This window comes from Falco punctatus, assembly GCF_963210335.1.
Source record: "Falco punctatus genome assembly, chromosome: 7".
Taxonomy (NCBI): Eukaryota; Metazoa; Chordata; class Aves; order Falconiformes; family Falconidae; genus Falco; species Falco punctatus.
The window spans coordinates 71336494-71361438 of record NC_137587.1 but is presented as its reverse complement, the minus strand read 5'-3'; the positions used below and the strand labels follow the sequence as shown (position 1 = coordinate 71361438).

General features: G+C 55.6%; 2 protein-coding genes across 5 annotated transcripts in view; one reads left to right on the top strand and one right to left on the bottom strand.

Annotated features, from left to right (window-relative positions):
- Window positions 1-6: 6 nt before the first annotated feature.
- On the bottom strand, window positions 7-24720 carry STRA6 (signaling receptor and transporter of retinol STRA6). Of its 4 annotated transcripts, XM_080397346.1 has the most exons (18): window positions 16548-17535; window positions 14655-14805; window positions 12287-12365; window positions 11766-11851; window positions 11460-11599; window positions 11125-11291; window positions 10858-10983; window positions 9958-10025; window positions 9739-9815; window positions 8955-9016; window positions 8500-8680; window positions 7521-7596; window positions 7317-7450; window positions 5968-6085; window positions 5666-5767; window positions 4673-4836; window positions 4007-4144; window positions 7-3674 (listed from the first exon to the last, which is right to left on the bottom strand). In XM_080397346.1, exons 1-18 carry the CDS (start codon window positions 16561-16563, stop codon window positions 3496-3498), a joined length of 2064 nt encoding a protein of 687 aa, XP_080253472.1. In that variant the 5' UTR covers window positions 16564-17535; the 3' UTR covers window positions 7-3495. The 4 variants fall into 4 exon arrangements, with proteins under 4 accessions (XP_080253472.1, XP_080253471.1, XP_080253469.1 ...); XM_080397345.1 differs by lacking the exon at window positions 16548-17535 and adding an exon at window positions 19547-24720 and having other exon boundaries at window positions 3669-4144; XM_080397343.1 differs by having other exon boundaries at window positions 3669-4144.
- CCDC33 (coiled-coil domain containing 33) overlaps window positions 24372-24945 on the top strand; it is a gene marked incomplete at its 5' end in the record, with an annotated part of 43974 nt that continues 43400 nt past the window's right edge. The window contains one exon of the mRNA XM_080394291.1: window positions 24372-24945. Within this exon, the coding sequence (XP_080250417.1) occupies window positions 24372-24945 (574 nt within the window).

The following is a 24945-nucleotide window of genomic DNA, read 5'->3' as shown; positions in this document are numbered from 1 at the left end:
TCAGGGGGCACCCCATTTTCCTCTCCAGCTCCCCCAAAGCCCTCCCTGTGCTGTAGCATCCCTCCATGATGGCCTTGGAGGGAGGATGCACTTACAGGATACCCAAAAATCCCTCCCCATCGCTGCCTGCGGAAGGCAGTGACGCCAAAATCAGCTGAAAAGCAGCTACCCTGGAGCCTCAAGTCTCCACACAAGCTCTCCAGCCCCACAGTTCAGTGTCCAGCCAGCTCACAGGGCAAGGAAAGGGGCAGCCGAGTTGCTGCCATACTCCAACACAGTCAGGCTACGGCGCCGAGGTCTCTGTGGGGGTCCCAAGGCAGAAACAGCCTAGAAACAGCCAGCGGCTCCTTGTACGAACAGCCTTTGATGCTAACAAGCAGGCGCATATTTTTCCCATTACAGGCAGAAAGGATGAAAAACATCACGGCCCCAATGAGAGTTTTGGTTTCATTTCATAGGATACAACTTCTAACATCAATTTTATCCCAGCCGGGGTCCTCCCTCCCTGCCTAACTTGGAGTAGGGGGGGTACAGGAGCTTATTCCTGTAAAAGGGTGTGGAGCTTGGGGTAAGGATTAAAAAAAAAAGATTTAGGCTCTCAGCAGCCCTAAGCCATGCCTGAAAGTCTCTGCCCACATTGCAGAACTACTGCTCCCCCCGGCTTCCCCGGTGCGTGGCTGTTTTGTCACCAGAAAGGTGAATTCCTCCACATTCACCAGCTCACTCATCGCTTTTATGGCAAATTATTAGCAATATTAAGCATCACTCATTCATAACAAACAGGGCACCCTGCCACATGACTTCAGGGCTGGATGCTGCAGGTAATATCACACTTGGTTTCACCATCCCGACCCACCGTGGCCACTGGCCAGTGCATGTCCAGGATGCCACAACCCCTATCAGCTCCTCTCTGTCTCTCCCATTTGCAAAGCCCCAGCACGACCCAGACCTGAATTTCCATTCCCCACATGGGCAGTTTTTCATTAAGGGCTGTGTTCAGCCGGATCAGCTCCCTGCACCACCTCACCGTCAGCTCAGGGGGTGGGTGGAGGGGACTGTGGCTACGCAGGGGCAGAGCTATCCCATGGCCATACCCGACGTTGGGGGTTTAAGAGAAGACGCGTGAAGAGCGGCTCAGTTCACCCCCCCAGGGCACCCTGCTTATGTCAAAGAAGGGAAAGAAAGCAAGAAAATTAATGAAGCCACCTCCTGCCTTCCTCCCAGGGCTGTCATCTCTCACCTCGGCCCCAGCCCACTGCCTGCCAAGACATCTCCAGGACGCCTTGGGCAGGGCTGTGTAAACAGATGCCGAAATCCAGCTCCACCCATGGCCCAGAGCTGCCAAAGATTTTAGGGATTAGCAGGGCTGCACTCAAAGCCCCAGTGTGTCTCGGAGGCTGGAGTTGGGCTGGGATGGTCTGCAAGGGAAAGGCACAGCCCTTGCTTTCAGGCATCCCTGGGTATATGCAGGACATCCAGCACCCACCAGCACCGCATCTCTCCTGCGCTCAGACGCACAAACCCAAGCACACACACCACAAAGCCCAGAGCTGGAAAGCAGCAGGAACTGCACCTTGGGCTCCTGCTGTCTTGAAAAGAAAACAACCCAGACCTGCCTCTGGTGCCACTGCTGTCACCAGTTTGGTGACATCTTACTATGTGCCAGACAGTAATCAAATACTATCAAATCAAATCCAAACCAAACCGGTGTTGTTTTAATCGTATTTGATTAGTGGGCAGTGGATGTGACAGGGTTTTGAGCATCCAAGCACACCGGGTGGCTGTTGGGGCAGCACCTGCAGGCAGCAGGTGGAGGCAGGGACACCCCCCCCCCCCCTTCCCTGGGATAGAACAGGAGGGGGTCAGGCTCCGGGGGAAAGGGACAGCTCCCACTCAGGGAGCCTCAGTGTTGTGGGGAGATGCCAGGACACTCCAGGCAACCCCCAAAGCGCAGGGTTCAGCTTTGCTCACCCCAGCGAGGGGGCACAGGGTCCTTGAAAGCCTGCAGAGAGCAGGTCTGCTCACCTCCAAGGAGATCCCTGGAGTGAGGGGCTCAAACCCCACTGAGCAGAAGGGATGGTCCAGCAGCCCTGCTCTGTGCAAGGTGGGCTGCACAGTCTCAAAGGCAGCTGCTTTAGCAAGGCTGACGTGTTTGGGATGGTATTGAGATGGAGAGTGAGGAGCCACCAGAACAACTTGCCAAGAGCCCTGCTTGCTGCCTGCAGTGGCTAACTGACACCAGGCACCCTTCCAGCCAACAAAGGCAGGACTTTCAAGGGACACATGGTGGGAAAAGGTGATCCAGCAACACCTTGGATGCATGCCTTTCATGATTTAGCCACCAAATGTCCTGTTGCAGTCCCCCTCCTTCATGGGAGCTGTGGTTTAGGGGGCAAACATTTTGATGGGAAAGCAAACTGATGGGCTTTGCACTAAATTTTCCCAAAGGTGGTGAGGAAGATGACAGATTTGGTCCCATCACCCCCAGGTCAAGCAGATCTACCACAAAAGCCTCTTCTGACAAGGTCAGTCCCAACCACCACCCAAAGACATGGCTACAATGGTCCTCATGTCCCTCCTGCCAGGTCTGGTTTATGCGGGAATGGCCAAGAGACCAAGCACACCCCAAGCATAGGAATGAGGTATGTGATTTATTAACCTTCCCCGACTCAGCATGTCCAAGTGAGGTATAAAACTGCTTTCTTAGATTCAAGCTCAGCTCACTTGGAGGGTCACCAGCCCTGGGGAGCTGCTGGCTTTAAACAAAAGGGGGGGGGTAAGGGGGGTGGGGTGGGCAGAGCAAGAGGCATCAGTGGGGATGTTACAGGGGACAGAAAGCAAATGGCTCTGCAACTTCACAGCCTAGAGCAGGAGCAGATGGGGATTTTAGCCTTCACAAAATTGGAGGAAAAAAGTCCCAGGGTTAGGTACAATGTCCAAAGGGAGCCAGGACCAGACCTGCAAGGGAGAAGCTGGGGATGGGGTTGGCAGTGGGGACCTTCTCCACAGGGAAACCGCGCTGAGGTGCAGGTAGTTTCTCATGCTCAGTCTGGGTGAAGATCCCTTCACACACACACATGCACACACACACCCTTCTCCCTCTTTCCTTACTGCCCTGGTGCTGGGGACTTGTGCCTGCCTTGCCACATGTCGGCAAGGCAACAGTTGAGAACTGGTGGGCTCATTGCAGGAGTGACTCCTAAGAAGTTTCTGAGATGCCTGAAAGGTTTAGCTTGGCTCATCAACCCCCCTCCATCCAGGTCAGGCTTAAAGGTGACCTGTTTGTCTTTACCTCTGGACCTTGGTAGTGGCTCAGAATGGACGTAGAGCTCAAACCCAGCCCCTGTCACCACTGGAAACAGACCAGAGGCTGGAAAGGGGCAAGAGGTGCCTGAAACTTCTTCCAGCACAGGAGGAGAGTCAATGGGAGACAGGGGTGGGATGGGATGGGAGGGTGCGTGGGAGGCAGAGAGAGGTGGGGGGCTTCTCTGGAGGTCAGGGCTTGGGGGGGCTGAGCTGGGTGCCGTTAGCTGTGGGGTTGGAGAGGGCAGTTTTCCGGCAAGCAGTCAGCGAGGGGTTGTTGAGGAGTGTGTAGGCCAGCCACCAGCGGGCTCGGCTCTGCTTGAACCTGGCTCTGCTTGGAGGAGTCTTCTTGGGCTGCATCAGCTGGATGCCTGAAAGGAGGTAGGAGGGGGGGAAATTTCAGCCCCAGCTCCCCCTCGCTGGGGCTGCCCAGATGTCATCTACACCCTGGGACAAAAGCAGAGGAGCCCCATCCTGCCCTTGCATGGGGCAGAGGAACAGGAGAAGCACCTGGGAGAGACAATCACATACCAAGCAGAGGTGGCATAAAAGTGGAGGGCACCAGAGCCACAACCCCCAATGGTCCCTTTACCCCAAGGCACCACCAGCATCTCTAGAGGAGCAGCAAACCCGCAGAAGAGACCCCGATGCTGCCCCATGGCAATGGCTGTGCATCCCCCCAGCGGTGGTGGGAAGGTCTCACCTTCTTCCACGTTGCTTGCCCGGAGCCCCGGTGGCCCCTCTGGCCTGGCCAGCTGGAGAAGCAGCAAGCAAAAAGCTTTCATCACCGGGTGGGACTGGCTGACCTCGATTTTCAGATAGTGGCAGTAAGTGTGGTAGCCTGGGGGAACACAGCCACGGTAAATGCATATGGTGGGGCCAGACTTCATGGTTCCCCCCTCCCTCCTGCTCTGGAGCAAAGGGGAGGGTCATTTGCCAGGCTCCATCTCCACCCTGTCAGAGCTGCTCTGCTTTCAGAGCCGGGGATGAGTTCTACTCCCAAAATCCCAGGAGGAAAAGCAGAGGAAGGGCTGAGGTCCTCTCCCTGCTGTTTTTAGTGCAGGAGAAGGGAGGGTCTGCTACCCATGAGAACAGGGTCTGGCCACTGCTGAAGCCCAGGGGAACCCTAGAAGGGCATCACCTGCCCTTGGGCATGGATGGAAAAGCAGGACAAAGAGGGCATCAGAAGCCACTTGCTCCAGTTGTCTCACCTGCCCATTTCTGAACGCAGGTGGTTTGAAGCCACCCTCATTCCTGGCAGCTCCAGGTGATGGAGGAGCCCCAGGCACTGTCCCTCAGGAGCTCGGTGGTGGGAGAAGGGCTCTCACGTTCACAGAGATGCTGCAGAGGGAACCCCGCCATGCCCTACCTGGGTCGAAGGTCTCCACGCCACGGTTCAGCAGGCTGATGTCCAGCTGGCAGAAGTGGATGGCATTATAAAGGCCAGAAATGACCATCCTCCACACCCCAGCCAAGACGCCCACCAGGATGTTGATGGGGAAGAGCAGGTAGGTGACTATGTAGAGAGCTCGCCTGCGGGTGGAGAAGGAGGAGCAAGGAACACAAACACCACGGGATGGGAAGCAGGGCCCTTCCCTTCCAGAGAAACCTCCTGCCAAAATAAGCCTCCCACCCTTCCCTCACTCCTCAGCAGACACAGTCCCCATCTGAGGTGTCTCCATCTCATGGAGAGAAGCAAACACCCTCCCAGGCTCTTGCAGAGGAGACAGCATGGTGCACAGTCAGGACTTCAGAGCCTGGCCCCCAGCACCCAGCACATGCAGAGGCTCCATTTCTCCTTGAAGACTTAGAAATGAGCCAGAGCGTGAGGCTGGTGGTTTGGGATGGAGAACATCAGCTCCTGTGGAGGCCAGAAAAGCCGAAAGCAGCCTCCCCACTGTGCTGGGCAAGTGATGGAGGTGGTGGAAGTGCCGTGCCTGGGTGGAGCAGGACACCTAGATCCGTCTGTCATCCTGGTCTTCAATGTAAGGAGACAGCTTAAGCAGTGACACCATGCGCGAGTGAGGGACCACATCTGCTGGCAGTGTGAGCTGGTCCAGCTGATCCTGAGGAATCTGGGCTTCCTCTGAGGCTTGCAAATACGGGTGGTGGAGCAGAGCACAGACTTCGCCAGCTTCACCCCACCAAAAACAAGGCTGTAAAGGGACCATGGCCCTCTATAGCACCTAAAGAAACCTCTCTGGGAACACGGAGCCACTTAAATCCCTCAAACCCACAGGCTTTCCCCCTTGAGCTCACAGCACAGAGAACACCACAACAGCAGGGGCACATGTAAACCCAACACAGTCCTGGACCTCAGGAAGGTCAGCTCTGACCTGAAGACCCCCCCACATCCCCATACCTGTTGGTGAGCTCCTTCCGGAGGGGATGCTGCTCCAGGAACTGGTAGTGAGCTGCCAAATTTTGCACAATGACAGCAACAACCAAGGTCAACCAGAAGGGCCTGGATGGGAGGGAAGAGGCAGGTTGGACACCAGGAGGGTCTCAAGCATGAGACACCATCCCAGGCAGCAGAAACCTCCAGAAAAGTCGAAAGAGCCCAAGGTAGAGCCTCCCTCTGACAGAGTATCCCCAAACCACACCATGGCCATGGAAATGGCACCCACTTGGGCCTTCCCTCCCCCGAGGGCTGGGAGCACTCACCACATGTTCTGAATGATTTTGAAGAGGTGCGTGTTTGTGCCAGACTGGAGCGGGATGATGAAGAGGAAGGTAAGCCCCACCAAGCAGATGAAGAAAATCACTTGCTGGATGAGGAGACCTGGAAGGGACATATAGGGACAGAAACTGTGGTGGGGAAGGCTGGAGAAGTGGTTCTTGTTCTTGCACTTATTCCCCAAACCCATGCTCGTTGCCGAGCCTGTCTTTCATTTTAATCCCATAAAGAGCTTGCAAGATCCTTACCTGCCTCCCCTGCTCCAAACACAATGCTCTGCGCGGGATTTAATTACAAGTTCAGCCTTTCTTATCACTCCCAACATTATCCCCGCTGAGAAGAGCCATCACTCGAGGCTGCAACTATGATGCCTCATCATAAAAATCAGCCTGAGCTCTGATTTCTAATCATAAATCACACCAAGATCAGAAGCAGTTGTGGTTTCTTGTGCTTGAGCTCGTGCTTCATCTCCACTGCTTTGCTTTAATGACTTGAAAATCAAGATTTTTAAGCAGGAGGTAGATTCACAGCAGCACGGTGAGATGCAGCCAGCTCTGCCAGGGATACACCGAGTGGGTGGCCGAAGGAAAGCTGCTCCTCACTGGCAAAGGGGTACAAGGGGCTCCTGGGTGCTCCCCAGCTCCTACCTCTGCACTGATCTCTGCAATCTGCCTGCAGAAATAGGTCCACTTTCCTGATGGGTGGTCACCAACAGAGCTGGTGCCCCACACCCTCACCCCCCCTTCTATCAACCCCCTGGAGCCTCAGCTGCACTCCTGTGTAGCCTCAGGGTGCTGACATGGTTGGGTGTTGTCCATGTATCACTGAAGCCACTGCCTAGAGTCACCTCCCATGGGCCAGAGAGGCCTTAAAATGTCTCCAAACCATGGTGGAGTGAAGATTTCTAACCCTTTGACATCCCCCACCCATTCATGGGCTCGCCAGCCCTCCCAGCCAGGGATACCTGGGCTGTGCTGGGGAAGATGTGCAGCAAGGAGCACCCAGGATATGAAGACAGGGACTGGAGGAGACAGACAGTCCTTTGCACGAGATGCTGCGACAGCTTCTCAAATCAAAATATTTGGGCTTGAGCCAAAACGAGTCATTATTTCCCCACCGCCTTTTTTTTTTTTTCTTCCCGACCATTTGGTGTTCAGCATGGCCCTTCCCGTGGAAGGACAGATTGTGTTTGGGGAAAGAGGAACAAAAGCCTCACAGCCATCCCTTTGCAAAAACGGGGCAAGAAAGGGGGAAGAGATGCTTAAACCTGGGGTAGGTTGTGCAAGGTGGGGGTTCACCACCCATCCGCCCCCTCATGCTCCCCAGCACCCTTTACCCAGGCAGGCAAAAGCCGTCTGGAAGCTGGCAAAGCTCATCCAGCAGACGATGGCTTGTCGGGACGGGCGGAGGATATGTGCTTTGTAGAAAACATCCAGCACAGCCCCTTGGTAGAGTGCCTTCAGGTTGTTCCTGGGGAGAGAGACCAGCTGCATCCCAGCTTAGTGACAAGGCCAAGGCCAGAGGAGTGAGGACACCGTACCTGTGCATCACCAGCGTCCTCAGGAGCATGGCGCAGGTCAACAGGCAGCACAGCACCAGCGAGCAGATGTAGCAGACTGCGAAGGAGCAGGGGGAGGTAGCCAGGTCAGGGCTGCAGCCAGCCCCAGCAATGGGATTTTGTTGTAAAATGTATCTCAGGAGCATTGCGGGGGGGCTGAGTTATGGGGTTGCATGGATGACACCCCCCCAGCAGGGCACCGTGCCTCAGTTTCCCTCCATATCCCCCTTTGCGATACAGGGTTCTCCATCTCCCAGGTAGGCATGAACAGATGCAACAGTGAAAGGGAAGGAGAGAAGCAAGCAGCCAGGGGAAATACAAGCAGCTCAGCTAGCTCAGCACTGGAAAAATCATTGAGCAAGCCATGATAAGCAGGCAGTGTGACGGAGAGAACCTAGGAAAATGATCTCAGAACAGGGGATGCTGGGGAGAGAAAGCAAGAGTGGGGAAGGAGGTCTGTTAGGAGGGATGGAGATATCCGGAAAACAAAGAGGATGAGAGAAGCTTGGTGACTTGGGAAAAGCCATAAGCCACCCCACCACACCCCAGGGTTGGTGGTACCCCAAGGTAGTGCCATGCAGGAGAAGGGGGGTACCCCTGCCATCCCCGCACCTCCCCATCCAGGGCTTTCAATTATCCAGGGGGCTGGGGGCCATCTGCTCGATTCCAGCACATATCAAAGCCCTCAGCCGAAGGGCAGCATCTGCAGCGCGGTGCTGCCGACTCTCCCTGCCTCGCCGTCTTGGCACGAGGCGGCTGCTCGGAGATGCCTGGCACGGCACCAGGATCATGCGGCTGCCTTTCATGTCTTGGCTCCGGCAGCTGGGTTTTAAGTCCCCCTGGAAGCCGCCCCATCACCAGCCAGTTTCCTGGACCACCCTCTGGGTTAGAAATCTCTCTAATTAAGTCCTGAAATCCTCCAAAAATCACCTGTGATTGCAGGACCTGTCTGGGAACCCACCTTCCAGTGACCACAGGTAGTACTTGACGGTGTTGAGCTCCTTCTCCATGTCACCTGGGACAGCCGGGTTCTCCGAGGGCACTAAGCCAAACTGGACCAACAACACGACGATGTCCTTCGTCATTCCCGCCCGCACAATCTGGATGGTGGGGACAACAGCTACCAGGAGCAGCAGGGCAACCTGCGAGGGAGCAGTGCCACGTGAGCCCTGGGTCATGGCATCCCACTGCTGAGCCATCGCCTTAGCTTAAAGACTTAAGGCTGGCTGAGCTCTGGAAGCACATGGCCGGTTGCTGCGGCTCAGCCGAGGGATGGTAATACCGTGAGGCACGTTAATACCATCCCTGTAGCCAAAACTGTGGTGTGGCAATGACCTCTGGGCTCCTTTGCCTCAGGTGGACACGGCCAAGAAGGCAGAGAGGGGGCTTTGCTTGGCATTTAACCATCAGCATCACCTGGTAGACAGCAATCACGGCTGTGGTTATGGACAGGACGAGCTTTAGCGGGATCCGGAAACCTGTAAGGCAGAATTGGAGGGGTGTATTGGAGAGGAGCTGGGATCTGGGATCACGGGGAGCAGCTGCAGATCCACCCAACCCAGCAGCCAAAGCAAACATCCCGGGGGGAGAGCACTGGAACAGGGCATAAGTCAAATATTCATTGGGATTTCCCCGGGGAAATCCTGCAAGGATATATGGCTGGGAGCCGTTTCTCTGTACTTCAGCTGGATGGATTTCCTTCCTGTTGATCCTCCTTTCCCGCAAGGCTGTGAAACCTCGTGTGCCCACAGCACTGAGTCCCACCAGCTGGGTGCCTGCTGCATGGGGAGCCGCATCCCAGGACAGTTCTCCCCACACTGCTTCCATGGGCAGAGGGGGCCAGGAGTAGCTCCCCATTCCTGGGCTGTTAGGGATTTTATCCACTTACTGTAGATTTTATTCCCTTGTCATAGCCTTATCAAGCATCGGGCTGTGATATTAGCACAACCCAAGCCTGAACCTGGCTGCCTCAGTCCACCTGGTGCCCCCATGGTGGGGGGGTCCATCTCCCCACCCCAATCCGCAACAGTTTGTGCAAAGCCAAGGCGTCGCACGTGCGGCAGGCGGCAGCTGCCGTGGCACAGATGCTTTGGGGAAGGAGCCAAGAAAGGCATTTGCTTTCCCTGGGGAGAGGGAGGCAGCCTGTTTGCTGAGATGCTGCTGCAGCCAAGAGCGCAGCCCTTGCCTGCCCACAGCCTACCTTCCTCAGGAGTGTAGATGTAGGAGCGTAAATATGTCTGGACCCTTGATAGGAGGCTCTCTTCTATCTTCGAGGAGCTGGAGGAGGAAGGAGAGGGTGAAACGCATGTCCCTTGGGAGCAGGGAACCCCTGTGCCCCTGCTGCAGACAGCGGGCAGCCAGGCAGGGCTGGCACAGGCGCTGCTGGTCAGGCAGAGCTCAGGGAAGGTGTCATCCTTACCTCCCCTTCTGAGGGCGTTTGGACAGGACAGCCTTTAGGTACTTCTTATAATAACCTCTCCCTGTAACCTTAAGGATAGCAGCGATAAGTTGCCTGATTTGAGCACAAGGATGAGCTCAGGCGCTCAGGGCAGGGAGAGGTGACTTTGCCTTTTGGGTGGCCAGAGCATCTACATCCCACCTGGCAGCCACCTCCTTGCGCTGCTACCCCTGGTTACCCACCCATCACCTGCACAATGCCCTGCAGCACCCTCTGCCAGGGATGGGCTCTCAGCCCTTGTTTGGCTAGCCACCCTGTTAGAGCCATGCTGGCAGCAAATCTTCCAGCACTGCAAAGGTGGAAATAAATCCGCCTTGTTCCTGTCAACAAAGCAGCCCAGAACCAGGCATACCGGTAGGACAGCTGAAACCCCTCATTCCCATCAGCCAGCTCCCAGCAAGTGCCCTGGGGTCACTTCAGTCCGTGCTTGGGCTGACTTTTTTTTTTTTTTTAAGTAGGTTTTTCCTCCTCTCTTCCCAACAAAGCCTCAGCATTTCCCAAAAGGCCAGGGATTATCCAGCCTGCCAGGAAAACAAGGCAACCCCAGTCCCAGCCTGAACAGGATGCATTGATGCCTTAAGCCTCTTGTACTAAGGAGTTTACTCCAAAGATGGATTTTTCACTCCCTTTTCAAATCCAGCAAGATAAATAGAGCCGCAACCCGTGCTGTCAGAGGGACAGAAGGGAGGCAGCTCCTGGTGCCAGAACAAAGTGGGGAACACATGCCCTGGGACCACCCCAGTTCTCCCAGTCCCCAAGGCAGATGGGCTGTGGGGCAGGAGAGCTCCCATAGCCATGCAGGTCCATCGAGGGACTCTCCCATGCTACCAGCCCCTGAGTTGCCCCATGGATCTTCATTACCTCCTTATCCAAGGTCTCCTCCTGCCCGGTGAAGCTCCTGATGAGCAGGGATGGATACCAAAGGCTTAAGAGCACAAGGCAGAGGATGATGGGGACGTAAGAGAGTGTGGAGTAGTACCTGTATATCTGGGGAGAAGAAGAGATGTCACACACGGCATCACCCCAGCCTGGGAGCTGTGTCCTGGTGACACCTTAATGTCACTTAGAGGAGGCAATGAGAAAGCCACGCCAGCCCCCCTTTCCCTCTCCATGCAGTGGGGCACGTACCTTCGGTGACTGGGGACAATCCACCTTCTGCCAGATGTGGACCACGCAGTGGCACCAGGAGAGCAGGCAGCCCACGAGGTAGCTGACCCTGTGCCGGACGGTGGCACAGGCGATCAGGGGATAGTAGAAGGCTGGGTAGTATAGCAAAGCCAGGATCTTCCAGTACTCTAGATAGTACGGTGGGATGTGAGGAGGGAGAGATAAACAGGCAAGAGAAGGCAGCATGCTCAGGAGGGACCAGGGTGAACAGGCTGCTCAGGGTGCCACCCGAAGTTGCACACCTCTTGGGTGGGGAGGAGTGTGGTGCCCATGGGCCAGGAGGGTGCTCGCCTTACCCCGGGTGCTCTGAGAGGAGTGGGTGATGAGCGGCAGAGGATCCCTGTCCAAGACCAGCACGCACAGGGAGGAGAACAGGATGCCGAACACCGCGGCCACCAGCCCTTGGTTGCCTTCCTCCTCCAGAAAGTTGGCTGGGCTGCGAGCCAAGGAAAGAATGAGCCCGACACCAGATCATGGGCACCCTGTCCCCACCATCCTCTGCCCCAGGGCTGGTTTATTGCATGCTGCACCCCAGCATCCCTCCATCTGCTTGGCTGCAGGGTAACAGGGACCCCAGGGACCGGGATGCAGGGCCAAGATACCTGAGAAGTCCTGGGACACCATTCCAGCAGCTTTGGTGGAGACGTCTGCGTTTCACCAGCAAGGACAAGCCCACGAGCACAGCCAGCTGCCAGACACCCAATCAAGGGAACAATAAATCCATGGGGGGGTGCCCGGGGGAGGGGGGGGGAGGGGGGCGCTAAGACGTGCTGCTATGTGATGGGAGCCTCCACAGAGACACCATCTCCACCTAACATCCTAAATGCAGACATGGCTGAAGCAGCATCAAGCCGCTCTGATGAGTTACAGGCTCTAAATGCCTCAGAGGGACCGTGCTGGGAAAAAATAAAAATGCATCAAAACCTTTCATTGACTACAGGCACGAAGCAAAGTCTGGAGATGTGCGATTCCCCTCTTAGAGCATCCCAACTCAAACCTCACTCCAGCTCAAGCTGAAGAGCCTAGATCTGCTATTTGGGGGTAGATGGGCATGACCCAAGCTGGGGGGACAGCAAATACGATGTCAGGGCAGATAACCTACCCCGTGGGACTCCTTACTTACGGAGACGGGTGCCATGCAGATGTGATACAGTCTGGGAGAAATGGTGGGGTCGCAGTCTGGGATTGTGCTGGGAAACATGCTAGAATGAGGGGAAAAAAAATAATCACGTGTGGTTGTATTCAGTCCCAGAAGGGCAAAGCAGAGATGCCGGGGTAATGCCCATGTACACGGCAGCGTGATGCTGAGATGGGGCAAACCTCTGAAGAGCCGCCTTACACAACCAGCAATAACCAGGGATGAAGTCACCCTCACAAGATGGTTTTATGATCAAGTGAGAGAGATAACACCCGGAAGCGACCCCGAGCTGATCCCCACAGGGGTTGGGCAACCCCCCTGCATGTACAGGATGCTGAGGCTGAACAGGAGATCAGCAAGGAAGGATGAAGCCCCCCATTACCCCTTTTACCCCCATATCCATTCTGGCTCTGTCCTTTCAAGGGATGCAGCCTGCAAAGCAGCAGTTGTCCCTACTACCTAAGGCACTGTGCTTAATACATGTCAGCTGGGAGGCTGAAGACCCCTTGTAGGGTATTCTGATGCCTTTCCTATGGGAGATGGGCCAGCCCCAGAGCTGGGGGGGCTGGCAGAGGTGGTGGCTGCCTGGGGTATGTGGGTGTAGGATGAGGTCCAAGTGCTGCATCCCCTGGCCAGCCAAGGCCGGCCAAGCAGACATGCCAGCCTTTGTTTCATTTATTCGCTTTCTGGCCTCCATCACATTCCTTAATCCCTGCTTTGCTGCAGCAGCCCTCTTCTCCCCATGGCCAGGCATGACCATGCCCAGCCACCTTCACCCATGGGTAGAAAAACCCTGTGTCAGGGAGCCGAAGCTCCTGAGCCCCATAACTTGCCAGGGGGACACCACAGGAGCCCTCATGCCCTCCCAACCCCCACAGTGCTGGTGGGGTGGGCAGAGATGGGAGACCAGCTGCAGAGCTCCCACCAGCAAGGGTCCGATAGTGAAATCAGGATTTCTCAGGCATCATATGTCCGAGGCTGTCACCAGCCTGCCACAAAAGGCTTCATAGGACCAGCTGTTGTTAACAAAGCTCCAATTTCTGCCTTTTTTTTCTCTGCCAACAGCTGGCCTTGGGTAGACCAGAAAATTCCTGCTGCTAAAAAATATCCAGGCTCTGGAAATCGAGGGCACTCGCCTGTAAGACTGAAAGCACAGGAATACCAAAACCTTTCTGGTACCACCAGGGCTTAAGCTTCTAAATCCTGAGCATCCAGGAGCCATCAGATGGGCAACTCCCTGAGGCTGCCTTCATCTCTTCACTGACCACGGCTTGCTGCAAAGCAGGACACCCAGAAAATAACCTAGAAATGTCTAGCAGAGGTGTGGGTCATGCAAGTGGTGCTTCGCCTGGGAAAACCAGGGTGAGGCAAGGAGATTGCAAAGGCTGTTTTGCAATGCAGAAGATTAAGGACAAGGAGGAACCCTTTGGGCTGGTCACTGCTGGGATCTCCTCCTGCTTGCCCTCAGGATTAGGTATCAGTCAACTGAGTGGTATAAAATCCACCCTCAGAGGACTAAGTCAACAGAGGAACAATAGATGATGGTAGATGGGCCTTGGGATGCCCAGCTTCCAGATTTGTGGGACACCACTGCTCCATGCCTCAGCTTCCCCTCCCTATAGCACTCCTCTTGTCCTTGGGAAGGGTGCTCAGCTAGGATGGGATGAAGAGCGCTGCTCTTGAGAGTACGTTCAGTTAAAGCGTGAACCATCATGGATGGAGAGGGAATAGGCTTTACAGGACACACTGATACACCAGCTGCGGGTGGGCTGGGGGGAAAGGACATCCATGGAAGCCCAGGGATGGTCAGCCTTATTTTGTTCAGAGTCACCATGCCATGCAAGGACCCAGCTGAGCATCCCAGCCCTGTCCCACTGCTCACTCCCTTCACCCCTAGCTGAGATCTGCACAGCTGCTTTGCAGAGAACTGGGGTGGGATTAAGGCAGGGGACAGATTTGCAAGGCTGTGTCATGGGGATGTCTCCAAACCCAGAAACGTGGAGCCAGAGCAGCCCTGTCTAGGCCAGCAAAGGCTCTGGGAGCTTCAGAGGGATGAGGGCAGCAGGTTAACACCATGCACTTTGCATTTTGGGGAAGGCTAAGCAGAGATGCCTGCTGCAGGGTTCACCCCAGCTCTTGCCAGAAGAACCCTAAAGAAATGAAGCATTTTTAGGAGGCAGAAACAAGGCTTTTTAATCACCTCCCACTCAGGAATAAATCGTGGCTCTGTAGCTCAGAGGATGTTGCTCTACGGAAGGGATAGAGCAGCTGGGCAGGAGGCTGGCAGCCACTCAGGGTGAACCCAGCAGGGACAGGGAACATGTGGCACCCACCAGCGGGGTTGGACACTTACTCATCCTGTGGCACGGCCGGGTCCATGGTTTCGTAGATGTACCAGTCAGAAACGAGGTCTTCTGAGTCAGCAAAGCCATTGTCCAGCAGAGCCTCATGCATCCCAGCAGAGCCGTTGGCTGCCATGGCTGTCTCCTTCCTCCCTCCACGGGCTGGAGAGAGACAGCAAGAGGCAGCTGGAGACAGAATGCAACCAGGCTTTCCCAAGGTGGGTCCTCCTGGGAAATGCAGGGATGGAGGCGCTGAGCCAAGACACTTTATCTTCTCAGGTCACTCCCGCAGCTGGGGCGGGGCACTGGGAGCTTTCAAAATCCAGCTGTGCCTCCAAGGATCCAGCTTTTATCTGGACTCGGAGGGAGGGAGGGAGAAGGGATGAACACCCCCCATACAGCACAACCCGAGTGTTCAGAGCACACCTAATAGTCCCCCAGCTGCTCCCTGCCTGCCGCGGGATGCTGATAGACTTGGAGCCTTTGTTTGGGTTGTTTAACAGCTTTTACGCCAACAACTTGAAACCGGCGCAAGGGTCAAGTTTTGGGCTTGGCAGCACAGGCTGGCTGGCAAAGAGGAGACGAGACCTCACCATGGCTGAGGAGCCCATGACCTGCAACCCCAATGTCCCCCTGTGCCACCCAGATGCCCCACACAACATCCAGCCTCTCCCAGCCCTGGGAGGAAACCTCAGCCCCTCTCCCTTTGTAGCAATAAAAAGGAAGGAGGATTTGTCGCAGTGCCAGACCCAACAAGCTCTTGTTTCTCCTTCTCCCCACTATTTTTTGATGACTTTGGCCCAGACAGCCCCACACCCTCTGCTGCTGTCCCAGAGCTACATCACACAAGCTGCAACATGCCTCATCTACCATAGCTATTTGAAAGTCAGTGCCCAAATGCCAGGCAGCAATGCTCAGCGCAACCTCCAAGCCCCAGGAACCAGCCCAGGACCTGGGGACACCTCATCCCACAGCTCCAGGATGTCACCAAACCCCCCAGGGCTGCTCAGTGGCTCCAAGGGAATGGGTAGGAGGTGGAGGGCTGAGCTGACAGCTCTGCTCCAGGCTGCTGTTTGTACAGCTGGTGTTCACCAGGGACCGTGATGGATGTAGCGTGTCAGCTTCAAAGAGATTCCCCAAATCAGGGCTGTGGCCCTGCAGGCAGCCCCGCCTTGGGACAGACAAGTGGCGCTCACCACCATGGCCACACTGCCCATGGCCTGATGATCCACTGGGTATCACATCCCCAGCTGTGCTCTGGGTCCCTTCCAAGGACTCCATTGTGAGACCCGGGACCTTCAACTCTCTTCTCAGGGAACCAAAACTCAGGTAGAAAGCAGGTCCCCCCCACCCCAGCATTTGGTCCATGTCAGGGTGCCACCACCATACTTCTCCCCACCAGCTCAGGCTCCAGCAGAGGAAGGACAGATCCCACCAGCCCCAGTTGACCGTCTAACTCAGACAGATCCCAGGCCTCATCCTTAGTGCACCCAGTGCATGTCCCAGCTTCAAGGCATCGACTCTCCAGCCATCCCTTGGTTTTGCCTGTGCAGGGAAGCTGCTCTGACCTCACCTCCCAGGAATGTAGCGCTCCTTAAAAAGGTAGAAGGAGCCTGTAAAGTTCTTGGCAGCGAGCACACACACACCTGCAAGCACCTTTCTCCTCCTGTGGGGTCACTAAAGGCTGGCAGGGCTTGGAAGAATTGGGGGTGGGGTTCAGGCAGGTAAAGCAAGCCATGCCAGCCCTGGCACAGGGCCGCATCCTTCTGGGGATACCGATTCCCCTGCCAAGCAGCGTTCAGACGAAGGGCCAGCTCCAAAAGCCACCATGGGACTGCCCATGCCTGTCGCACCTCCCCGTGGGGTCACCCAAAGAATCGCAACCAGAAGAAAGATCTACCTACCCACCATCCCAGCCATGCAGCATTACCCCATGGGGTTCAGGGATCCACCTCTGAACAAGCCAGCAGATGCCACCTTGCCCATGCCCTGACTTGCAGCCGCTCGGGGACATGGCAGCCACAGAAAAGCAGGAAGGAAAGAAAAGAAAGGCTCAGTGAGAGGCACGGTGCAGGCAGCCCTCAGGGAGCCCTGCCGGGCAAGCTGCAGCCTCAACCCATGCCAGGCAGCAGCAACATCACGAGATCAAGCTGACAAGCTCCCCGGGTGGTGGCATGTCAGCTCCCTTTCCAGCACATCCTTGCTCAGAGCATCATGCACATCTGGACCTCAGGGCTTTGCTGCCCGTCTCTGTCTGGGTATGGGACCAAGGTGGGTCAGCACTGTCCCAGCACCAGGTGATCTTCAAGTCCTCCAGCCCAGTTCTCTCATCTTTACGACATGTTCATACTCATCTTCATGCTGTCTCTCTCCAGGGGAAGGTCTCCTCTTGTGGTCCACCAAGCAGGGTGGCAACATCTTGGTCACCATTCAGGAATGGTCTGGAGAAATCAGGAGGTGCTTCAGCACCTCCAGCACACCTGCTAGACACCATCAGGCAAGCCATGGCAGTGCAAGGCTGAGCGAGTGATGGTGAGGCATGGGGACATCCCGGCCTGGACCCCAGGGGGCCCTCTTATTGTCCTGGCCAACAGGGCTGGCACTGTGCTGGAGGAGAGGTCTTGCTGCCAGTGGGCATTTCAGCTGGGGAGAGGCACATGATGAAGGGCTTCAGCCTCACTGCAGAACAGGGAAGAGTTACCCCCCCTATTCCCGCACAAGTTGCAAATCCCAAATCCGGTGTCCCAGAGGAGGAGGAGGAGGAGGGGAGGCAGGTGTGCCAAAACCTCAGCGGGATCAGCATCCCCAGCCAGGGCAAGGCCACCACCCTCCACCCTGCTCGGCGGGTGCTGGCTCCTCTGCCGGGGCTGCCCGAGCTCCCGGCCTTGCAGCCCCCCCCCCCCCCCCCCGCCCCGTGCCCTGGGTTTCCCCGAAACCCGAGCTCCGTGCTCCTCTGGTAACCTCTGCTGGAACAGCCGGGGCCTTTGATCGCAGCAGCCTCGCCTGAGATTGATGGGTTCAATAAAGCTCCTTCATATTCTTCATTTCCCACTATCCATCACTCTCTGGGGAGCTTTTGCATCCCACCACTATGAATTAAACTTGGGAGGGGGCATAAGGGAATTACCCCCCCCCCCCTTTCCTTCCTCCCATTCAGCCTAATGGTGATGCCTTGTGTACAGCTTTTAATAAAAATGATAAAGATCTCATTTCACAATTGTTCAGGGAGCCCTTGGGCCAGGGCAGGGAGGGGAGAGAGTTGTTTAAGCGAGATCTCTAATTCAATCGCCACTTGGCTGGTGGCTGCTGGGCTGGTCCCTGCAAAGCCAGGTGGCAGAGGAATGGCTTTAGAGGACCTCGGAGAGAGAATGGCCTTCCCAAAGGTGGATTTAGCAGCTTCAGGTGATGCTTAGAGAGGCAAAGCCCGATCTCACGTCAGCACAAGCCGAGCCAGCCAACTTCAGCCCCAAAGTCAGTGTCCCAGCCCCAAAATGAGATGAGAAAGGCTGGTTTGCAGGCACTTGTGCTCAGCTAGGAAGGACAAGGGGACAGCCTGTCCCATCCCTTCGCTCCACTGACGACTTTGGAGCCATCCAAGCTCCAAAGATGCCCTGTCCAGCCCTTGCCCAGAGTTTTTTGAAGACTTTGATCATCTTTCTGGAAAAGCAGTTTTTCCAGCGTGAAGATCCCATGCTGTCTCCAAGTTCCCCAACCACAAGTGCTGCAAAGCCCACGCACACCCTGGACCACCCAGCTGGAGGCTGGGACCTCCAGGAAGTCACTGCCCACCCTTCCTCCAAGACAGGCTCAGCCCCAGGGGTTTGAGAACACCAAACTCATCGCACTGGTGAGCTGGTGCGGGAAGCCCGGTGGCTGGGGAACTGACCGCACCCCAGCCCAGAGCTCTCCCCATCCCCACGGGAAAGCCCCTGCCCGGGCAGGGAAAGGTCCACAGGAAGTTTTTCATCCCACCCAGCCATCCCACTCTGACAGTGTTTCCCTCCCTCTTGCCAGATCAGACATGGGGAGGCCTGTTCTCACCCCATTCCCCAAATCCCTCCTGCACCCCAACCTCCAGCACCTGGGGAGAGCTGTAGAGCCCCACAGCTCCTCGCAGACCCTTTCCTCTGCAGAGCTGGAGCCTGCAGATAATAAATCCACCACGGAGATCATAAACACGCTCGCCAGAAAGTCAGAGAAGCCCCTTTTGCATTTTAAAAGCAAAGGCAGCGTGAACATTTAAGCCAAAGAGGCTGTTTAAGGTTATTTTTAGGCTCCTGATTTCCCCCCTCCCCGCCCCCCTTCCTTCATTTCCAAGTAAAGGCAGAGGCACCTGCTGCACACGAAGCCCCCCCACAAGCCAGGGGAAGGGGAAAAGTCAGGAGTTTGCAGGATTGCACCAAAACTTGCTGACAAGGTCATCTGCCAGCACGGAAAAGAGTGCTGGGGGGGTGTCAGGGCAGAGCACCCCGTATCCTCTGCTCCTGTGATGCTGGGGGTGTGTCAGGGCAGAGCACCCTGTATCCTCTGCTCCTGTGATGCTGGGGGGGTTCAGAGCAGAGCACCCCGTATCCTCCACTCCTGCGATGCTGCAGGGGGAGCAAGCATCTCCCAGGAAAAGCCCCCCCCCCCCCCCCCCCCCCCGACTGCTTCCCAAAAGGGGGTGAAATCCCTGCTTAAAGCTTAAAGGCAGAGCTCGGATTTTTGGAGGGGGCTCCTGCACCCCAGAGCAGGATTTGCCCCACTACAAACAGGCTGCAAATTGAAGTTCGCATTTACAACCTGGAGCAACCAACAACTCCACGGGGTTCGTTTAAGCCCGGCTTCCCCATGACGCCAAGTTTGCAAGAAGCAACAGCATAAAGGGGTGGGGGGAGAGGAAAGACGGCAAAAAAAAAGTTACCTGCTTCCAGCCAGCGACCTCCTTGCCAGGCACCCGGGCGCTTGGCCTGGTGCGGGTCTTGGGAGAAGCGTGGCCTTGCTAAGCGGGGTCTACAGCATCCGCTGGCGGGAGCTGGGTGCGGATGCAGCCATGCAAGCTTGAAGGCAAAGTTCAGAGCACCAGCGGCGAGTGAGCGGAGGCTCGCGGTGGCTCAGGGAACTTTATCCCCTCCATCGCCAGGAGGCCTTGGCTGGGGGCCACCCTGGGGTTTAGAAAATTAAAAACAACCAACCCCGTGCTCCGCTCTCCCTTTGATTAGGCAGAGCTTTTCGGGAGAGGAGGCAGCTTGACCCAGCCCCCTTCTTCCCCAGCTCTCCGGCAGCTCAGCTGGGCTTTAGCTGCTCCCGCCACCCTGCTGTGCCAAGGTTTAGGGGGTAGCCCAGGGACTGAGATGCTGCTGTGTCCCCTCTAAGGAATGCAAACAGCTGTGCTTCCTCCTGGGGTAAATCAAAGGGCCAGCTCCCTACTGGTGTAAATCAGTTGAGCCAAATCCTTTGCTCAGTTGGTACAAGTTGGTTCCCAGGGGTGGGACCAGGGAAGGAAAGTTTTGGGTTGGTACAAACTTGGGGGCAGGTGTCACTGGTTTGGGGACAGCATCACTAGAGCATCCTCCCCACAGCTCCTTGGAGATGGCCAGATCCTGCCCAGGGCTTGTGCAGCGAGTGACCACCCCACAGCAATGGAAAACAGCCCGGAGGAGGTGAGAAAGGGATGGAAAACATCTTGGGGTGTGAACTGGGGGATGCTTTGCCCCAGCGGTCAGGACAGGAGTAACCAGCCCTGGTGGTGCAGGCACCTGGGAAGAGCAGGCAGCTTTGCTGTGCTGCCCTTATCCATCTGCTCCTTGGCCAACACATCCTTCCCACCAGCTACACACAGCCCAGGAGACAGCAGCTTGCAAAAAAAGAATATAATCTGGACAAATAAACACACAATCCACATGTGACAACAAGTGGACCGAAGGAAAATTAATCAAGGTTGAAGATTTAGCTTAATTTTTAGCCAAAAGCTTGTGGCAATGCTGAACAAAATGACCTGCAGGGTTGTTTTGGTGGTTTTTGGTTTGGTTGGGTTTTTTTTCTTTTTTTTCTTTTCCCTTCCCTGGGACTGTTTTTAAATGAGAAATGCTGCTGTTGAATCCCAGAGGTGCTTCCTGGGAAAGCTGAGGGACTGGGGAAAGGGCTAGCAGAGATGGAAGGGGCTGAAATTCAGAATTTGGGGGTGTGTGGGTCCCTCCTAGACAAAGATACTCCAGCGATATCCATCCTGATCTTAGCAAAGTAATTATACAGATGCACAGTAGCCCTGGAAGGGTTTGGTTGCTACCAAAACATCTCAAGACACTTGAATATCCTGCAAAAAGTTGGTATTCCAGCAGTTTGTCATTTCCAACCCAAAAATGGCAGTTAGGAAAGCAGCCACAAGCCTTGGATATGGGGTTTCCACCCAGGCTCTGATGTTGCACCCTGCCAAGGTTTGCTGCCCTCTTCTCGGACAGCAGCGGTGCAGGCAGCAGGGACCAGGCTGGGAAAGGTCCTGCAAGGTATAGATGAACCAAGAGCTCGGTGGCATCCCCAGATGCTGCTGCTTGCACTGGATAAGCATGGAGATGGGATGGTTTTCCTGCTTCTTACACCTCTCCCAGTCCTGAGCAGCAGCTGCAGGGTGCTGAAACCCTCCAGCGCTACGAGTCCCTCCCTACAGGCATCCTTGGCCTCTGCCCCATACAGTAAGGTCATTCTCAAATCCCTTTTCTGCTTCTGCAGAAGCATGCTCTCCTTGTATGCATGGCTGTCCTGAGCCGCTTGTATCTTGTAGCACTGGATAAGGTGCTGGAGCGTTGAGATTCAGATACAATCCAGCAGCCCCAAACAAATCACTGTGCCCATGGGGACCCCTCCCTCAGGGAAAGGATTTTTATGTGGAGGAACAAGAGCTAAGGACAGCAGGAACCCACCTTTGGCCAAAACACTTAGTTCCCATCATTATTACTCAGCTTTCCAGACCCAAACCTTGAACTCATTACACAGGCAGAGCTCCAGCCATCAAAGGCCACCTTTGATTTTACAGAACAAAAAATCCACAGGCTGCCAAAATAAATAGACCTCACACCATCCCATAAATCAACCTCAGTCCCAATAGAGCCATAAAAATTGGTATTTGAGGGCCGGGGGGGCAAGGGAGGGTCTCAGCCCCAGGTTTGGCTGTGCCTTGTGTCCCGTTAACACTATGGAGGTGGCACCTCCAGACCTGCCACACGTGTGCCTTTGGCACAGCTGGGAAAATGCTGCATGAATGAACTGTGCCTTAGATTAGATTATGGGAAAATTAGTCTTTGATGATGCTGTCATTAGCAGTGGCTCCGTAATGTGTTTGCACAAGGGCGGGGAGGAAATTAAGCAGGCTAGTTAAGGATGAAATAGCTTCCATTTCCCCACATTAGAGCCTGGCAGGGTTCTAATTGAGGCAGAGGAAACTTTCAGAAGCATTTGGGAGCTGAGGACCAGGCTGTGGTCCTTCACAGGGTGGGATCACCAGGCACCCTGCCGCTGCACCCCAGGGAAGCAGAGCCCAGCTCAGTGGCACAGGGTCCCCACCACGGTATGGAGGTGCAGTGGGGGGCTGGAGTGAGTCTCAGCTGCGCATCAGCACAACGGTGACATCTCCAGATGAGACTAGCAGCCCACATTGCCATGATTTTATGGGTGAAACAGCTCAGAGCAGCATCACACACAATTTAAGCCATCCCGAGGCTCAGCTGGGAGAAGCACCTTGCTCCAACACAGCGCTGCTTTAGGAGCACTGAGTGGTCTCCAGCCATCAGGGGAAAGAACCACCAACTCCTCCGACAGCATTAAAAGCATTTTATGCTCTCAGCCCTCTCAAGGAAGCAATCCAGCCATCAGCATACCCAAACACCCTGGAGACCTTAGCACTCTTCCCGACAAGCTTGGCTGGCAGGGGAATAATCCCCCTGTAGCCCCATTTCACCAGTTCAAGCTTAGCATCACACAGAGCACCCTGCTCCTCTGCTTTAAACCCAACTCAGTGCCCCAAAGCCCCTGAATTATAACTCATTTCCCTCCTGCCCTCACCCTGACCTCTGCAACATCCTCACCACAGCAGGAGGTTAAACGCACCAGCCAAGGTTGTATTCAGCACCTCAAGGCAAGGCTTCAACCTGCAGTTTTCTTCCCCAAATACAAACCACGGAAGGACCAGGAGGTTCAACCAGCCTCCCTGGAAGCATCAGGGATGTGTGGCAGGCCAGGATTTATTTTTAGTGAGTCCACCTGTGGCCCACGCACCCAGCCAAAGGGATTCTTGGGGGCAGTGATTTTGGTACAGGTCTCAGCTGGATGCCTCACAGGTCCCAGGGCTGCTCCCATACTAGAAAAAAGAAAAAGTTCTATGCCCCAGGGTCTCACATGGTGTTTTATCCCCCAACCTGTCCCCCCCAAGGATAATCTTGTTGTTTCAAGTTTGCACCAGCGTGAAGAGACTGGAATGTGGCTTTTTATATGGAGTGCAGAGCTGTCTTAGAGAAGGGCCATCTGCCAGCCCGGCTCCGGCTCACGTTTCACAGGAAACGTCCCAAAAGCTGTGGGAACACGCTATCTCAGCGCGATGGGGGAATGAGACATGACAGGGCAGGGGGCTCCTGGTGAGAATCAGCCTGTGCTGCTGTTCCAGCTCCTGCCCACCCCAGACCATTGACACCCTTGATGTCAGTCCTAAAATATCCGTGGTGGGACTAACCTTCAGATGCTCAGCTGGCTTGGCAGCAGGTTTAGCAGGCAGGGAGATCAGCTCCAGTTGCACCAGCCAGAAGCATGGACTCCTGGGTGGGAAAGAGCAGCTCACAATGCCGAGCTGGAGGAAAGCAGACCTGGACCAAACCCCCTTTGCAGCCAGCTTTGACTCAGGACGTACACCTGAGAGGCTCCCGACCCACTGCAGGCACCCCACCAGCCCCAGTTTCCCTTCTCCAGCCCCACCACACCTCCCAGGACATCCCCAGCCCTCACTGAGGCAGTGAGACCCCAGCCCTGGGTCATCCTCTCGGTGCCCAAAGCCCAGGGAGCTCCCAGGCAGGCTGCAAATGCCATCTCCAAGCTGTGCATGCAAAGAATGTTTTCAGCTGCTTTTTTTTTTTTTGTACAGACACTTCAGGTCATGGGGCAGTTTCTACCTCGGGCTTGTCTTCAAAGTCACCAGGCATTAGCATTAGGTGAGTGAATGGCCCCTGTCCCTTTTGGGAGCCGAACTAACAGCCAAGCACTGCTCCCCAGCCTCATCCCATTCCTTTCCCTTGGCTTGCCTGACCCTGTGCCACAAGCAAACCCAGCTAAAAACTTGCCTTAGAGACAAACCAGTCCCATCAGTGGGAAATCCAGCAAACAGCCCATGGGTGCAGGAGGAGCCAGTTTGCCTCACGGGGGTCAGCAACATATGGGAGCAACTGGCACGGCTTGCACTGTCCTCAGCACCAGCATCTCCCAGAGGCTCTGCAACATCCTACATGTCCCTGCGTAGTGAACGTCCCAAGGAAAAGGGCTCAGGGAGCTATCAACTCCCACCTGCAGGGGTGCACCCACACCCCCAACACACCCTGCGTGCACACGTCTGTTGCATGGCTCAGCATCACCCTGGATATTCCGGGCTGTTTGCTGGAAGGCAGCCACTGCTTTGCATCTAGTTACCTGGTTTCTCAGCAAACAAACGGAAGTTCAAAACCCCTGTCCCTGCCATTGCACAGGGGCAGGAAAGCTCTCAGCGTCTCCCTATGACACTGAAGGATGCTTTTTCAGGGAAAGGGATTTCTTTTGGGTTTTTGCTCTCTTTGAAAGCTGCCTGCAGAGGTGTGAAGCCACCACATTACCCGGGGGCACCCCCAGGCACTTTCCCCACTGGAGAGGGGGAGTGGGGCAGCAAAGCCAGCTTGGCTCAGAAACCTGCCCCAGGCTGCCAGGAGGGCTTGCTCCAGGGCAGAGACCTGCAAGGTCCCTGCTCTCAAGGAGGATTCATCTCCAGATCCCGTCTCTGTCCCATGGCAGGCAAGGCAAGGGAACCCCTCATCCCCCTGACCCTGCAGTGCTCCCAGCTGAAGGCTGAGGAGAAGACCCTGGATTTTGAGTTTGAGGTGGTCAGTGCCCAGTTTAACCGGCGGGGCTGCTACGCCCTGCGGCTCACCGTGGAGAACCCGCTGCTGCAGGGCTCTGGTGCTGGCGTCCAGCTCCGCATCAACAGTGGGGAGGTCGTGCAGAGCAGCACTGCCATCACCGACACCATCGAGCAGAGCAACCTCAACCAGATCCATTCCTTCCAGAGGAGGAAATTCACCTTCACCCTGCCCAGAG